The 17,773-nt window shown below is 34.9% G+C and overlaps 1 protein-coding gene across 1 annotated transcript; it reads right to left on the bottom strand.

Annotated features, from left to right (window-relative positions):
• Positions 1-9,661: 9,661 nt before the first annotated feature.
• LOC120340024 (uncharacterized) lies at positions 9,662-16,566 on the bottom strand. The gene is made up of 11 exons (XM_078116137.1): positions 16,534-16,566; positions 15,376-15,514; positions 14,761-14,867; positions 14,193-14,281; positions 13,166-13,239; positions 12,585-12,767; positions 11,982-12,119; positions 11,442-11,600; positions 10,782-10,875; positions 10,379-10,504; positions 9,662-10,073 (listed from the first exon to the last, which is right to left on the bottom strand). The coding sequence occupies exons 1-11, from the start codon at positions 16,564-16,566 to the stop codon at positions 10,013-10,015; spliced, it is 1,203 nt and encodes a 400-aa protein (XP_077972263.1). The 3' UTR covers positions 9,662-10,012.
• Positions 16,567-17,773: the final 1,207 nt, after the last annotated feature.

Genomic DNA, 17,773 nt, shown 5'->3' with positions numbered 1-17,773 from the left:
TCTGAAAGAAGAATTCTTCTCGTCCATGATAATGGTTATGCTGTATAACTGGAGATGATTCTCTTGTTCTCTGCTGAGAATAATGTTGTGGTCTGGATTTATAAACATGATCATTAACCGAATCACGATTTTCCTGAAGTCATATATCCACGAGTCTGCACATCTGGCAACTCATTGACATTACTTTCATTTATCCGGAAAACGTGTTCACGGCCAGCCATTCCATCTGGTACAGCCGAAAATGAACAATCCTGAGCCACCGCACGATTCACAGGCTGAAAGTTATAATTTTGACCATTTCCAGTTCTATTTGAAACAGCATTATCATCTCTTCTCAATGTGTGTACATTATGCGTCCTTGTAAAACGTACTCTCTCGTGACACGAATCAGAAGCAGCATAGCCATCATGGTTGATATTTATTCTAGTGTGTGTGGCTTCATTCTGTAGCGAAGCAGATCGACGCCTGTTCAATGATAAAACATCAGCTTGCATTACATTTTTATGCACAGTTGTAGAAGGAAATTTATCACCAACCTGAATGAGTTCACCAATTTGGGTAATGAAGGTTTTTGCTCAGTACTTGCAGTCTCTTCTCTGCGGCTTGCCAAAGGCACTGTAAGCTTTTTCTCACTTGCCCTGTTTGTACCTGACAACACATTAATAGGACTCCAGTTCTTGAAATCTCCATCACCTTTTATTGAATCACCAGTTGATTTCGTATCCCACAATAAAAATTCTACTTCAGTCAATTCCACTTTACGCTGTACATCACGAAGCTCCATTTGACGTTTCAAATTTTGAATATTAGCTTCCTCCTCCAGCTTTTCTTCCATGTGACGAAGCTGTACCATTGCTAGATCGCGTTTCACTTTGCACTGCAATCTTCTCTTCAAGAAAGCTCTCGATGTATTGTCAGAACAAATACTACCTGCATACTTTGACGATACATTTTCTGGTTGCACAATTGAATGCGTTTTCAATTTTTTGAACCATTCTGAGATGCGTGAATCAAATTCCGATTTTTCACGCTTCAAATCATTAGTCACAGGAAAGTCATCTCTTCACCTGCACTTTCAGGAATCATGTCAATTAAAGAGATTAGCTGCTGGAACACTTCGTCAACATTTTGCCTTATTACTGACAACTTTTCAGCGTTTTCACATTGTAGCATCAAACGTTCAGCTATCAAATACTTTTCCTGCAAAGCATATCGCAAAATGTCCATCCGCTGCTTTGCCTTGGATTCCCTTATAGCTTGAACAATGAAAGTCTTGCAACTTTGAACAGTATCTTGTTAATTATCGACGACTTGTTGCAGGACACAGTCTATAACTTGCAGCAAGACACAGTGAAACAGTCGGAAACATGCAGCAATCGAAGACTTTCAGCACTCAGTAAAAAAAGGCAAAAGTCTAAACTTTTTGCAAAAGGCGTAGTCGAAAACTTTGTGCATCCAGCAAAAAGGCAGGAGCAAGTCGAAAACTTTTTATGTAGAAGCTTGACGGGGTGTGACCTTATTCACCCTGCTTGCTACACAAAGAAGAAGGGCGCTGAACCGTGCGCCAATATTTTTCAGTCTATACGCACAGTCTATCCCAATACAGCAAAATTTGTCTATGTTCGGTCCAGAAAATCCTCTTCAATTTATCCCGTCTTATAGCTGAGATAAGCAAGCTGAAGTCCACAAGCCCACAATACGCAACTTTAAACACAGGAGAATTGTAATGTTTCGTGAAATTATCAAGCACTTGTTCAGCACAAAATATATAATCGAGATGTCAGATGGAGCCAAATAGATTACGGAAACAGATGACGAATACAGATAGAGAGGTTTTCTAAAGAAAACAAATACACTATAAATACTAGGAATTGGCCACATAAATACCAACTTGCCATCAAATTATATCGCTTACTGACTGTTTTTAGCCAAGGTCGACAATATATCGAATCTTTTATGTAACTGCAGGACACTGAAATAAACGTGAACAAATAAGCACTACAGTAACAGTACTTAACCCTACAGCCTTATTTGTATCAATAAATATAATACCAACAGTATTTCATTTAAATAAGACTACTACATAACAAGCCAAATGCAATGAAATACAGAAAACTCACCAAGAATATTTCACAAAACAATCAAAACGCAGGACAGCTCCACAAATTGCAGTTCAATAATCCAGAGTTCAATGCAGCAAATTTTGGGTCTCGTGTAGTTTCTTACCTAACGTCGTAGAGACATAATTTTTGAAAGGCATAGTCAGGTGGGGGTTAGGATTGATATGTCAAATAATTGTGATGCTACCCCCGCTAGAAGTATGTTAGTTACGAAACTACATGAGGCCCCGAATTTTAAACTATTAGCAAGTTAAATAAGCATGAAACAAAGGAACCATAATTAGCCCCCTATAATTAATATGATACAGCCCATCCTAATGCTAAATATCGTATAATAACGCATTGCAACAGCAAACTAGCTGTGCACATTTTACAATTTCGGCCCTAACGAGAGGCGATACAATAACGATGTAAACACGCAAAATGCAGTAGACAGAAAGATTCTCGGCTCGGTCTACAGATAATAAAGAAACACATCACATGCGAGTAATGAAATGAGACGTTTGCGACGTTGACAAACGAAAAGAGGCAAACGTGTCAGCAATAAAGAAATAGACACTACCGGCGCTGGAGATCTAACAAGCATTTCAAACAAGTTGTTGTAAAACAGGCCGTTTGTTATAAATCGATAAAAAAGAAAATCCTACATATGAAAGACAGATGGGCTTTCAAATTTAAAATAGCGATGGCGGTAATATAGATTTACACTTTCCCAAAAAGCGTTTAAAGTCGTCGGCAAAATAAATATCTATAACGAAAAAACGCCGTGTTATTTTATATATATACAATAGTGCTTTGCTAACAATCGATAAGTATTCATTCAGGCGTTGGCAGCCACAGAGCCGTTTATTTAGGTTCGCAAATTTCGTTCGTAAATCCTTTCATAGCACAAGGGAGCTGTGCTCAAATATATGGACACGTTAACCAGAGCGAAGCAGTATTTACCTTTGACGCCACCGGTACCCACAAAAAATTCCGAGTTTTGCGTAGAAATAATTTACAGAATCAAACCGGACAGCCAGTGTTCCCATGGATAAAATATTACAGCGAAATTTTAGACGAAATATAAGATTTCATGCGAAATTTAGAAATAAATAAAAATAATAGCCTTCTGGCAAAAAAATCAATCTTTACTCACTGAAAATTTCAAAGCAATTAGTCTAGTATTCGAAGAGAAAAGCGATTTTTTAAAAATGATTGAGACAAATAATAACAATAACAACACAAGAGAGCTACGCCCAAAAATATGGACACGTCTGTTCGCAGTACAGTACGGTTTACCGTACCGGCAGATCACAGTCTACAAATATATTCACACCAAGCGAAGCAGTACAGTAGGACACAAAACGGCGTCCGATGTCCGCAGAACGTTTAATGACGTCATAGCAAACAAAAACAAATCTCACAGAGCTAACAGAAATATATTCAAACTGAATAAAGGTAATAGCCTTCTGGGGAAAAATTTTATCTTCAACCACTGAAAATTTCAAAGCAATTGGTCCAGTATTCGAAGAGAAAAGCGGTTTTTTGATATTTCCACTAGGTGTGTTATTCTGTGTCAAATAACAAGAACAACAAGAACAACATAATATTGAAACGATCGTTATGTCCAGTACGTGTCCAATAATGTACTGTCGTTAGAAAAAATAGTGTGGAATAGCGAGCGTGATATCGCCGCTTACGATTGTGAAAATCAGACGTAGCGGAAAATAGTAAAATTTACTGAAGTAAGACACTCGGAAGGAGTACAGTGAAGTATTATTTTTAAATGAATTGTTATCGCATATTATGCTATATAACAAAAGTGATGCATTCATGGCGAAGCATTCAGGCGATTCAGTGTTTGTTTGACTGGAAGGCATAAATCATTAGGGTTTGTAAATACAAAACTGCAGAGCCGGTATTATTTATATTATTGGCAACGCTATTTCTAATTAATTTTGTTTTGTTGGATCATCGATAATCTTTAACAATGAATCAAAATAACCATGGTTTAAGCATAGTACTCTGCTTTATCGCCAAACACATAGGAAAAAACCACGTTCTGACAAATTAGTAATTATCGAGTTGCGGCTCGGATTAGGAATGATTTTAATATTTGCATTTGACGCAATCTGCATTCCTCGCCCTAAAACCATAACTGAATTATTTTCATTTTATTATTATTATTTGTATCGGTGGTGGTTCTTTATGGCGGGGGCTTTGTACAAAAGATCCCGAATTCCCCATCTGTATCAACATGAAGGTACCAAATTTTGTTCGCCTACTTTACATCAAGTTGTTTAAAAGGGCGGAAGCCTATGGGCAGAGGGTATACTCACTTGGCTCATATAGACAGTCCCCGAACTCGAAATAGAACTAAAATAAGGAAAATCGAACTAAAATTCTGGCTGACCCTAACCCTAACCTGGTACACATACTATGGAAGTACCCGTAAAGTTTTCAAAAATCTCACTAAGCAAAAATGCATGGAATGTTCCATTTTTTTTATGCTGCAATATATCATTAAATAACTTCAGCTTATAAATTCAGCTTATAACTTTATCAAATAACTTTGTTTTTGTTGATGAAAATTAACAGGTATCATAGCATGAATAAAAATTTGCGCGGCCCGCTCACTCAGCGGTGACTGATAAAATAACCCGCGATAGCAAATGGGTTAATCACCCCTTCTATATAACAATAAAGCAATAAAATGTTTTGGAATTGACTCCATTCCGGAAAAATGTCACAAAGATATTGTAATCATTGCTTTAAAACGTCCATTACATAAGGGCCTCACAATTGGCATAGCCTAGTAGAGAGTCTCATCGTATAAATCCGGCCCTGATTCGAGCCTACGTAGATTGCCGCCGTTCTATGTATTTTCCCTATTATTGTAATCGTATGCCGTATTTAGGCGGTGTGCTGGCCCCTGATTGCTGCTTCTGCACCGTAGCAGGCCCTCCATTTTTTAAATTAAAATAAAATTCCGGCAGCGTGTGCCGCTGCTACAACGCAACATTATGGCATAGTTTCACTGCGATGCAAGGGATATTGCAATAAAAAATAAAAAGATACAAAAAAACTTGATTTAAAACTAGCTGTTTTGTTATATAAAAATAAAACCCTACATAAGACACGCAGATGGGCTTGTAAATTCAAATTAGCGAGGGCTCTAGTATACCATTACACTTTTCTCATGTAGCGTTCTACATCTTCGCTAAAAAATAATACCCATAACAAAAAGACGCCATGTTATTTTTTATACACAATAGCGCTCTACAAATAATCGGTACGGCGTATTGAAACATTGGTTGTACAGACCAGTGGTTGTCATCGGATAGTGCGGTCTTATTCCGGGATAAATTTGAAGGTCAAACAACTCAAAAATTATTCTCGATTAGGGTATGAATGCTGTATATAAGGAAGGCATCGTTGTCCTGTGCATCAAACCTTTTCTGGAACATAACCATTACTCGATATCCTGGTATCGATATCACACTAAAATCACAGTAAATTTACCAAATTTATTTAGCACAGACGATCGAGTAACAACCTCCTTTTCGAAATAGTTCATTCAAGCGTTGGCAGCTACAGAGTCGCGTAATTAGGTTCGCACGTAAATCCTTCCTTGACTCGTAATGTATTGTCGTTAGAAAATATAGTGTGGAATAGCGAGCGTGATATCGCTGCATACCATTGTGGAAATCATAAGTAGTGGAAAATAGTAAAATTTACTTAAGTAAATCACCAGGAAAGAAATACAGTGAGATATCATTCAAAATGTCGTGGCCTATTATGTCTTATAACAAAAAAGTAAAAGAATGTCAAAGTTGAGTCTTAACGAACGTAACTTGCTTTTTTGGAATTGAATTCAATTCCACAAAAATCTTAAAAATAATATAATCGACCAGTGTGGAGTCGCTTTATTAAGATTAACTAGTTATTTGCATTATATAGGTTCCGCGTTGAGAATAAAATATCACTTCAAGACGGAACCGTTACTTTTGGAACGCGCAAATCCGAGTCTTCATTGAGTGTTGGGAATGAGTTTGAGGCGTTTGAATAAAACCCATTTCTACCTTCCCTTCCCTATTGGTACCGACACTCGGAATTGTTCTTTTTTTTTCTATTTCTACGTAATACGTCGCACACTCGCGCCTTTTGCTACGTTGACAAGCTAAAACTGATTTCTTATCGTATCCTAAAGAAGCTCTTTACAGACTCACTGATCTGTCAATGATATACAAGCTATATAATTGCACAAATACGTAAATCTCTGTTGGTTCGTTCGGAGTTTGGAAAAGCGATTTGATGCAGTTAGGCCAGCGGTTCCCAAACTGTGTGCCGCGTCATATTCATGTTCTATGAGAGGTTTAATCAAACCTATTTGCAAATGTAACCAAGAAAACTTGAGAAGTTTTGTGGAAAATCAAAAGAATGACGGAATCCCATTTGATCCTGAACTTGCACTGAATTTTGCAAAACAGTTATTCACTGGAATACAATACATTCATGATAAACTTGTGGTGCACAAAGACCTTAAGCCGGACAATTTGACCTTAAGCCGGACCCTGAATTCAGTGAATAAATTGATCTTGTGATCATAAATGTTCGTTTACCTTTAAAACTAAGTCTGTGCTAAAATTGATTCTGTCATTGATAGTTTTCCTCAACATGGTTAAATTCTGGTTTCAGATCCATCGATCCGGTCCCAGACATGTTGCTTACACTGAATATGAATACTTGATATAACTTTGCATTTTAAATGTGCGACTGGAAGCGTTTTAAATTTTTAAACATAACCATGTTTTATTTGGATAATATAACCCACAGTGTTAATATCTATTTTTTTGTAAATCATTAAATTGTTCTTCATTTCAGATGGAGTTTTTTATTTAACTTTCCATTTTTTTTAAATGAGATATTTTCAGATCGCCAGCATTTAACTGATGACATCTGATGGTTTACAGACAAATTGATTGATGACAATTTTCATTTCAAAGTTTATGAAGGCCAACTGAAACTTTCTAATTCAGTTGCAAAACCTTTAGAAATATGGGTGTTTTCCAACTGGAATGAAGACTTACTTCACAAAACGAAAGTTCTTCAGCAACATCCACATCCAAATGTACTCTCTGTCTTTGCTAGTGGTTTGTTAAAAGAAAGAAATAAACATTTTGTTGTCACTGAAAGATGCCAGTTTCTAACTCTTGAGACATATTACGAAGAGAGGAAACAAAATAAATTTCCTTTTGATCCTAGACTTGCTCTCGTACAAGCAAAACAGTTAGTTAGTGGTCTACAACATCTGCATAAACATAATATTGCTCATGGAACATGGAAGTGGTGTATTCTGTTTTCACTTGACATGCAAAACGTGAAAATTAGTCTTTATAACCGTAGCATATTTTCCTCCATAGTTTTTTCAAAACTTAGCACTGAAAGTGATATAAATATGCTGGGTAATATCTTGTATAGATTGTGGTCTGACAACCTTAACACATATAGGTCATTCAAATATGTTACGCAAGATAATGATCGTAGTGATTTACTGATTCCCAATCCTCACTTAGCCCGTGATTTGCATACACAAATGACTCACAAAGATGAAGACCAACGGCCAACAATTCAGCAGGTTGTTGATCATGAATTCTGGAAAAGTATCAACGTTTAGTTTTTCATTTGTTTAGTCTAGTACATGTTTGTAGATTCTAGTTACCAGGAAATGATATATTTCAACTTGTTCAAAGAATTTTAAAATATTTGAATATAGTCGTTTGTGAACTTTATTTAATTCAATTCTATACTATTTCTTGTAGTAGCTAATGATAAAAATGTAAATGTCAATTGAAGTAATTTATAAGCAACAACAATGAACACTAAACTATTTATATGGTTCATATAAACGAGCATGCCAAAAACAGGTTGGAGTAAGGAATACAGATTGCGCTGGAGATTCAATTTTTCGTTAGGGTAATTTAGGATGCTACACTTATGATAACTTATTACTCCGACAAAATTAAATTCGAGAAAAAAGTGCAGCCTCTCTCATAAATGTCATTATATCACCTCTAAGTACAAGATGAGAGACAAGTAGATATGGGTTTATTATGTTGTAATTACAGAACAGATGAGTGAAGTATGGAACCACACATCTAGCGGTAAATTGTGACAGATTCCGGTTTTTTTATATAAAGTAGCGCGTTATATATCACTGGCTGCTTTTACAGAGCCTTGGTCGAAGTAAACGCGTGTGGAACAAATGACTTAAAGTAAAAAATGAAGGATGAAGAATAGTCTTTTATTTATTTAGTTATGTGTTTTAGTTCTCATCCCAAACAAGGTTATAGACAAGTCCATGCGCTATTTAATCTAAATTAAAAAACAGCGAAGTATGGCACACGCCTAAAACTATATACTGATTATTTTCTTTTACACGCTTTTTCCTGAAGTGTTTAATCTTTTCGCTCAGCACTAAACCTTAGTCAAGAAGTGAGGGTTTAATAATTTGATTATACCCATATCCGTAATGCAGTACCACACTGATCAAGAGATGGCATGATATGCATAATCAAAATGCTTTCATAAAATGTTTGCACTTTTCCTCAGAACAAGAAACAATGTTTAATTTGTCATTTCTGGCTTTAAGCTGAGTTGATAGTGGTTAAAATCGTTTATGAGAGACGATTGTTTGCTGGTGGTGGATGGAATTCCTATGTAGTACTGAACATCTGATTTTAATCCATCTTGGAAATCTCACATAGCATGTTTTTGTTCACAATACCCAAACACAACTTTACAAACGATCAGTATGAGGCGTTACGGTTTCGCATGAAATAAAAAAAAGTACCCTATGAGAAGTCATTGTAAAAATATCGTCTCAAAATGTTTCGGCTTTTTGACCAGAAACGCGTGACGATGGTCTTTGCTGTTTGTAACTGTGCGAACATGAAACCTATAATACATGGGTGTACAAACTGCGTCCCGAGAGTCAAATATGGACCGCAAAGAAAAATTGTGCGGCCGCGGAGAAGTGCAAGTTTTGAATGATGTGCCCGCGAAACAAGATTTTAGTTTAGATAATTTGGTACGTGCGACCCATTTTGATCCCTTTGCCTTGCAAAGCCTATACCAGTACCTGAGTGCCACTGTCATATAAGCGAAACTAGGTAGCAAAATCCAGTTGCATATTACACAATGTTATAAGGACGTGGTTCTCACCAAATTAGTTTAAAGTCGGTGTGACAATAAATTTGAACAGAAGTTTTATTTTATGCGTTTCAACTCACCATTTTATATTTTCATCAACCATACATAACTCGACTACTATTAATTTTGTGGTTTATTTAAACCTATTAGTATGAAGTGATAGAAGTTAAGTTGAAGACACACGAAATAGGTATTGTTAATCTTAGTTGTGCATAAAATACTGATAGTTAGTTTGCATACAAGCAAGACAAAATATGATTGTTTGATTGAAGAACGAAAATAATGAAAAAAATTTGAATCTTTTGACTCTTAAAGAACTATGCATTACTATTTAGATGTAGTTTAATTGCAGGAATATTCTACAAAATTGATTATTTTCTAATAAAAAAAACAGCAAAATGGCTTGGACATTTATCATAATTAATGAATAGTGGAAGATGTGAACAAAGGATCGTTTTATCATGTGCATTATGAAAACACGGACAAGTAAAATTTCCATTTGGGATTAGCTATATTTCTATTCAATATTATTGACTTTGTTACTGTATATTCTATAATTTGGCAGGTTCATTCATGTTGGAGAATATGCTATTACGATATATGAAATAATTCCTTAATTTCCACGAGAAATAAATTAGTTGTCATAATTCATATTATAGTTGGAGTAAATTTATAAAAAAAGGTTATGTTTGAAATTTCTATCGCTTGTAGATTAGTATTATAGCTGTATTCAGACCGCCATTCTTTTGCTTGTTACGCCTGAAAAAAATTAAAAATGTCAAGTATGGTATAATATTTAATATATATTTTGTATAAATTGAGCCATAAAAAAACTAAAAACCCTTTCCTCCTAAACGCTTGCAAAAGAACTATAAAAACAAATAGGAGAGGTGACGATTGTAATAAAGTAGCATCAAAACAAATTGAGTGCTAAAATAAAGACTATATTAAGGGGGGAAATGATATATAACAGATAGTTTTCATACAAACTGCTTTTATAGCTGCGATCAAAATTTGAGATGTAAGTGAAATTTTCAAAATATGCTTTCTAATGAGATACTCACAACTGCTTATTGTGTCTGAGGCTTTCTGCTGGATCCACCTGACATTTCTGTTGACTCTTCGTACTTTCAAATGTTGGATTTGGTTTTCCACGTCTGGATACTCTATGTTTTCCAAAATAAGACCGCCTGGTTAAAAAAAATTGTAGGTAAAACACTAAAAACACTAAAAAACACTCTCCATATGAATAAGACTTCAAAAGACACTCGTCTACAAACTACTTTTTTACAAACTTTTTCAATCATTTATACTAACAAAAGAAAATTCAAAAAGCTAATTTAACGCAAATAACTTTCTTGATTTGCAAATAAACGATTGGATCAATCTATCTATGGCGTGCTAAGATAGTCTGTTTAATATTACCTTATGGTACGACAATAATGTTATTGATATCAATGTGATTACCTTCTTTCCCCGCAATATACAATAATAAGAATGATGATAATGAGTGATGAGATGGAGATAAGCACAATCGCAGCTATTTCACCTGCTCCACGTGCTGAAAAAAAAGGGTAAAACGCTAAATAACATTTATTTTAAAACCTAGCTTAAGGTTAGTTTCTTTGCATTCTATTTTGTAACCCACATCTCATATCAAGGGTTCTCCAAATTTCATTCTATCGTTTTCCAATTTCCAAATTTCCAAAAGCAAAATTGAATTTATCAACGATGATGTAAAATTGTAAACTGCCGTTTACGTACCGTAAAGAAAATATGAACACATGTTGATGATCTGGACAGTCTCTCCATAGTAAGATGAAGTATCGTTAGCTAATGCACAGCCACTATATGTGCTACGGATAAATGTGTTAACATATTTTCTTGTTGTAAAATTTACCCCAATTCAGCTCTGCTGGATAAATTCATTTTCAGTATAAAATCTCTGGCTCTAATGATATACGAATGTTTCAGATTTAAAGTTTCAGATCGAGTTTATATAGCAGACTTGTTTTTCAGCAATAAATGTTTGAAGACAATAAACGTACAGGTTCTCAACCAAGCTTGGCAAGTCCATATAGCCCACGGAAAAAATCCATATAATTCACACAGTGTATATTTACTTACATGGAGGCTCAGAATCAGTATTTACAATTACACTCGGTTTAGTACAAACTGAATTGTTTTCTTCATTCGCACCACATACTCGTATAGTGTAAGCTGTGTCTGGTTTCAATTGTCCATTACATTCTCTATTCGTACCCGTTTGGCAAGTATTGTCAGCACCTTTATGCAAGGAAATATGTTTGAAGGTGGGTATGTATCAAAGTATGGGTATAAATCGAAATATTCAGTAAAAGAGTTAAAGTACATTTGCGGTAACCAAAAAACGTTCCTGAAAAAACAGAAATAGGATATGCTAAAATTATCTGTCTATAATTTTTCACGGCAACCGCCTGAGTATTTTGAAATATATTGAGCTTTTGCAAAGTGTATTCATTTACACGCTCTCGCTGAAACCTTTTTAAAATAAACATAAAACATCTAGCATTGGCATTGGCTGGAAAGAATATGAAAAAATTTTATGGGGTCAAGGGCCAAGGTAACATCCACCACTGAAAACATTATATTTTTTTGTAAAATTATCAGTTACAATAATGAACTTACCAATAACTACACCATTGTTCACAACAGCACGCCTTTTTCGATCACTGTTATTTTCGCATGGAACGGTAAGGGTAACATAAGGGGAAGAAACATCTTCTTTGGAAGAAGTTGCCCAAAATCTTGATAAATCAATGCTGACTGAAATATTAATGGCCAAGATTAGTCTTTCAACATGTTGTTTATAGTAATTCATGGAAAATTTTTATTTTGAAACAAAGTGAACAACAGACTATGAATCACTTTGCTAGAGTGTTCTTGCAGCGATCAAAATCGCAGATCTTTTAACATACATCATTGGGCAAATTTAAATTTAATCGACCCGATTTTGGTCTACTTGTACTCAACAAACAACTTTGGTTTTAAGTATTTTTGTATCGCAGATTAAAATGGGTTAAAATCACATGAACACTAACTTACCCAATAAAATGGGTAACAAATGCTGAACTAGAAAATCTGGTCATTCCGAAAAAAAAAATACTAGCTTCTGAATCAGACATATCAATGGCTTTTATAAACAGCTTTATTTGTAGAAAAAAGCATAAAATAAACATATATATTTATGAATATCATTTGAGTTTTAAAAGTAGGTATAATTCCATTTACCTGTTGATCCATCTTGAGTAACTATATAAATCATTTTTGTGATTACTCCAGTATCTTCATTGAATACAACATGCTTTTCTTCACATACGTTGTTAACTGTGACAGTGTAATAGGGAGGGTACGTCTCTGTATCGCTCGTATTTGTAAAAGATATTCTGTAGTTTTGATCTCTGAGAGTAGGAGCTTGAAAGTGTGAAAAAGTACAATGCGTGGGTACATATATTTGATCATGTATCTGGCAGGTTCCACATTTGGATATTTGATCTGGCATGAAGTTTTTACATTGCAAAGTCTACAATGGAGGTATATATAAATAATTCGGATTTTCTGGCATCTTTAACTCAATGTCATTGACTGCTTCTATAGGATATGATTGGTTTAAAATCATTCCTCTCGGGCAGTCTTGATTTTGTAAACAGATGCAAAACAGCAGTCGTTTTAACATCTACAATGGCATTTGGCTTCATGTCAGTCACATTTGTATTACATTCAAAAGGTACACACAAAATGGGTGGGTTGGATTATTTTATAGAACAGAAAATAAACATTGTAACAACGCTATCCGAAGAAAATAAACTTACTTCCTGCCCTTGTTTGCTGTGATAAGGTAGATCCCGAACTCGTTCCAGCTGCGGAGACAGCAAATACAGATATTCTGCAAATATAGAGAAGAAATAAATTATTGAATGTTGGAAAGGTGTTGACACAAAATACGAGCAAATAGCTCCGAGGAAGAGATTCTACAGACTAGCGGGTCTAGGTGGAAATTGCGGTATAAAATTTCCTTGTGAAGTTAAAAAGGAGAATTGCGGCAAATCAAACAAGTGAATTGAACAAATATCTTCTATTTGAATAAGTGAGAGCAGCGAATTCAATTATAAATGGAATACCAACGTTATGATGTAAAGGGAGAATTGTAATACCGCTCGGTCCAATCATATTTGCTATTTTTTTTGTGATCCGTATGACAAGTTGAAATATAGAGTGACAAAAAAGAACAACTCAGGTTATTTGGACATAATCGTGAGAGAACATGACTTTTGTGTAAAGCACGCAAAGACTACTTATAGCTTGGCTACAGTGTCATATAAATTTTCTTCTTTTGTAGATGCATTTAGGAAATTTATGAGTTTTAATTCCCCTTGTATAAAAAATTCCATCAGTCAAAATAAGACAAAAATGATTATAAATAGTCAATAGTAACAAGTGTAAGAACTTGTTACTTATCGATCTTTAGATCGGTAAGGATGTTGATAGGTATTTGTCTGTTTGTCTGTCTGTCTGTTAGATTCACGCGATATCTCACGAAGGCGTGATTGAATTTTGCATGTGCATTCATCATATCCCGACCAGAAGCCTATTGATTTTGGATGAATTATGCGTATTAGCGAGTTATTAATTAATTAGTGATTTGACACGCGGTGTCACTATAGAGTCATGAATCGAAACTGCAGTTTCGATCTGCAGTTTCGATCGATAAGTCTTCGGTCTCCGACCGATATTCTCGGTTATTATCTGTTATTCTGCAGTTTCGATCGATAAGTCTTCGGTCTCCGACCGATATTCTCGGTTATAGCTTCATAACATAGGCAATAAAACTTAACATACCTGTATGTTGTATATGCTGTGAGTTCACTCAGAACTACAGTTGTGTCAGTAGACGTTGCAGTCTGAGCAGTGCAGTTGGGACAATTGGCCTGAAATTTATGAGTATATATTAATATTTATATTCTGAGATGAGGCTTTTAAATAATAACTGTGGCATCAACTTCAAATGTTCAAAAATAAAAAATAACAAGCTAATTTATGGTGTAAAATTTCTGCTTTAAAAGCTTAAAATCATTGACATCAGGTAATATTTATAGCATCAACAGATAAAGATGCTTCTACACTTGTCAGTTTGAGTTTGAATTTGAACAACTGCAACAAAATTTTGATGATTGTAGTATATTTGAAAAATTCAAAAGTAGAGTATAATACTTTTTTGCAATATATAAAAAGAGTTGATTTCGTATTCGCTTTTTGCATCTTCAACCAATTTTGAAATCAAAGTATTACCGTCAAAGTATTTGCAATTACTGGGTAATTGGACGTGAATTCAATAGCAAGCTACAATTGGCCAGTACAATGTACGAAGCTTGCACATAACGTATATTGTAAGAAACAGTCATATTACCTGTATATATGAAACCAAGTAAGATGTTGCTCCATCTACAGCTTGTATTGCCAGTGTAAGCTGAACATCACTATCACGTGCGACGGTGAATAACGGACTTGAAGGTGCTGTAAGACAAATATATCAACTTCTAAAATTTCGTAATTTTAAATCGTATCTACTAGAATATTTTATTTGATATTTTATGGAGGCTTCTTTAAACGGCGCCTTGGCATCAGCGTCATTCTAGGCAACTATGGTTTGAGCTAGAGGTGAAAAATTTGAAATGCTATGATTTATCGACGTATGGTGTCGGTAGATTCATTACTCTACGGGTGTTAAGTGCTTGAAATTACATTTAAATCAGTATCTACTGACAATATTGCTAAGAAATACACAAGTAGCTAATTGATGTGTCAATGATCCGTGATTAAACTGCACACTCTTCACCTGATGTCCTGATCCACGTATGATATTTTTAATATGCGATACTGAGACAAAAAGATTTGCGTTCTCCGAAACACATATTACATCTTGTATGTATGTACAGCTAGTCTTGTTGTCCTGATACTAGTTTTGAGGAAAATGGGTAACAGTTTGTATAAAATATCATACATGTTCACGTAAATTTCATACCTGATGTAACGGTTGTTCCTGGTGGTAATAGATATGGACCAACTCGGTCAACATTTGATGTAATAGTAAGAGCATAAACAGTATTGTCTTCAACACCTGGAACCGTTATAGATATCGACGTCGATACAGATGCTTGAACCTGGAATAACGGTTTTTATTTAAATTTAATGTTTCTGCATTTATCGAATGTAGACATATCAGTACTTTCCAATCTGGGGCTCGTGGAGAAGTTAGTGGGGTGGCCACAATGCTAGGCGCAAAACTGATTTTATTTTTCCCTCAACTCCTTTTCCTACTAAAAAAAAACGTTCTTCCTAGTTTCATTGCTCGATAAGGTTATTTCACCGAGTATTTTCACTCTGTTGAGCATTATCATAATGGGATTCGGAACCTATCAATCAAAACAACACTATAAATACTAATGGAATCATAAACAGTGGGTTCAGGAGTGTAGATTATAAGCGACTTAGTACTTATGATGAGGCTCTACAAGAAGCCTATAACGTGTTGGGAGGTGACACTTCGCGCTATTAACTTTCTTTTATGTATAACCTGCCTGGTTTCTCGATGTTAACAACTCCACAACTTGAATGTGATTGAGATCTATTGCAGTCACGTGAAATACGAAATTGTGTGGTGATAAAAAAACAAATGATTCCAGTATTGTAGAATGTAGAAGTCCGAATAAATTGATATAGCAATGTTGAGGTCCAATAATCAATTGATTACAACAATATTGAAGGTTGCTAAAGTTTACGACCAAACCAACAGGCAGGTTAATAACATACTTAAACAGCTAACTCTTAACACGAAATAAACGGTAAACAGCCGACTGGCAATTATTCGAAATATTAAACAAACAAAAACGAGAGAAAAAGAACAGACTTTGTTTACGCTGACATGCTCATTCCTGCCAACGAACAGATGGTGAAATCGCCTTGAAGGGAGTAATTTCCTGAACGGTCATTCGACAAAGTGCAATGACCGATATATCTCGAGATAGCCCCAGGTCAAATATATATCAAATAAAACAAAGAAACTTTGTCTGTAACAATGAGTACTAAATTATGCCGGAAAGGGGCCAAGAGCCATCAATTTTGCCAGTTTTCTTCAAGCCATATATATCAATTTATTTTTTAAATTTCTATTTAATAATACTTTGCAGATAGTATCCAACTCTGTTTTTCTCATTATTTGTGAACATTCCTATTCGTCGCTAAGTATACAGCAAATAAAAAAAACACGACATCAAGTCTAACTTCCAAAACACTATGGTTGTATGTCTTTTTAGTTTTCGTTTGAGGTTCCGACTTTGAACTTCTAACATTAGTTTGGTATACAATATTTGAATCGAAAAAACGCACAACATCATTTAAATCATTTGCGTATTTAAATATTATATATATGCGCGTACTAACCGACGAAGTGATGCTGGTTCCATCTGGCGCAGTCAAGACTACTCCATAAGCTGTGGGTCCAGTAATCGGGGTTCCGGCGTTGAAGGTCACAACAATTTTTCCAGGTAGAGATACAGTCAATACATTAAAGATAGGGTTTGGAGCTGTAAAAAAGTATATGTTAATTAAACATAAAATGTTATTGTAATAGACATTTAGAGAATATATATACTTAAAAATTGATCAGCTTGTCAATTGTTTTATTCAGGATACTTACGTCCAGTGGCTGTATTAAACGTCAAATTCGAGGATGATTCACCTCTTCCACCGAGAGATACGGCGACCACAGAAACGACGTATTTTCTATGTTAAAAAAATGAATGATGAATAATGAAGAAGAAATCATGAAGGTTATTTATGGTTTGTTTAAAAATAGAAATAAGACAAAAGACTACACTGGCAGAAGCATTATCTCAAAAAGCTCAATCGTTTGTTGTCACACTGTGCTTTTTGCCATTCAAAAATCAATCATCAAAATCAACAACTTCAATTTTATGTTTTCCTGAATATTACAACACGAAATATATCAGATTTTTTTTTTATCAACAAATATCGTAAAAAATAATATTGTACATAATAAAAAACTTTACCTGTAGGCTTGGAGGCCAGTTAATGTGTATCTGTTGTCAGCTGTAGCTGCAAATGTTTGCTGGTCGTTCTCATTGCAACTTGCGTCATTAAATGAATTGCAGTCATCGATTTCTTGACTGAAAAGAGATGTAGAATATGTTGCACATAGTGATATATATAACGGGAGTAATTGATATAGAAATAAACCTAATGTATATAATGTCATACAAACAAAGTGTGACCCTATAACACAGTTTTTTGTGTGGGTAGCAGGGACCTTGGAATTAGGAATGTTTTTCATTGTTTCAGACTTGAAGTCGTATTTTATTACCCTGGGTCGAAGCTGGAGAAGAAATTTTTGAGTAGCGAGT

This window comes from Styela clava, chromosome 9, assembly GCF_964204865.1.
Source record: "Styela clava chromosome 9, kaStyClav1.hap1.2, whole genome shotgun sequence".
In the NCBI taxonomy this organism is placed as follows: Eukaryota; Metazoa; Chordata; class Ascidiacea; order Stolidobranchia; family Styelidae; genus Styela; species Styela clava.
This window is presented reverse-complemented; position numbering and strand designations above follow the sequence as displayed.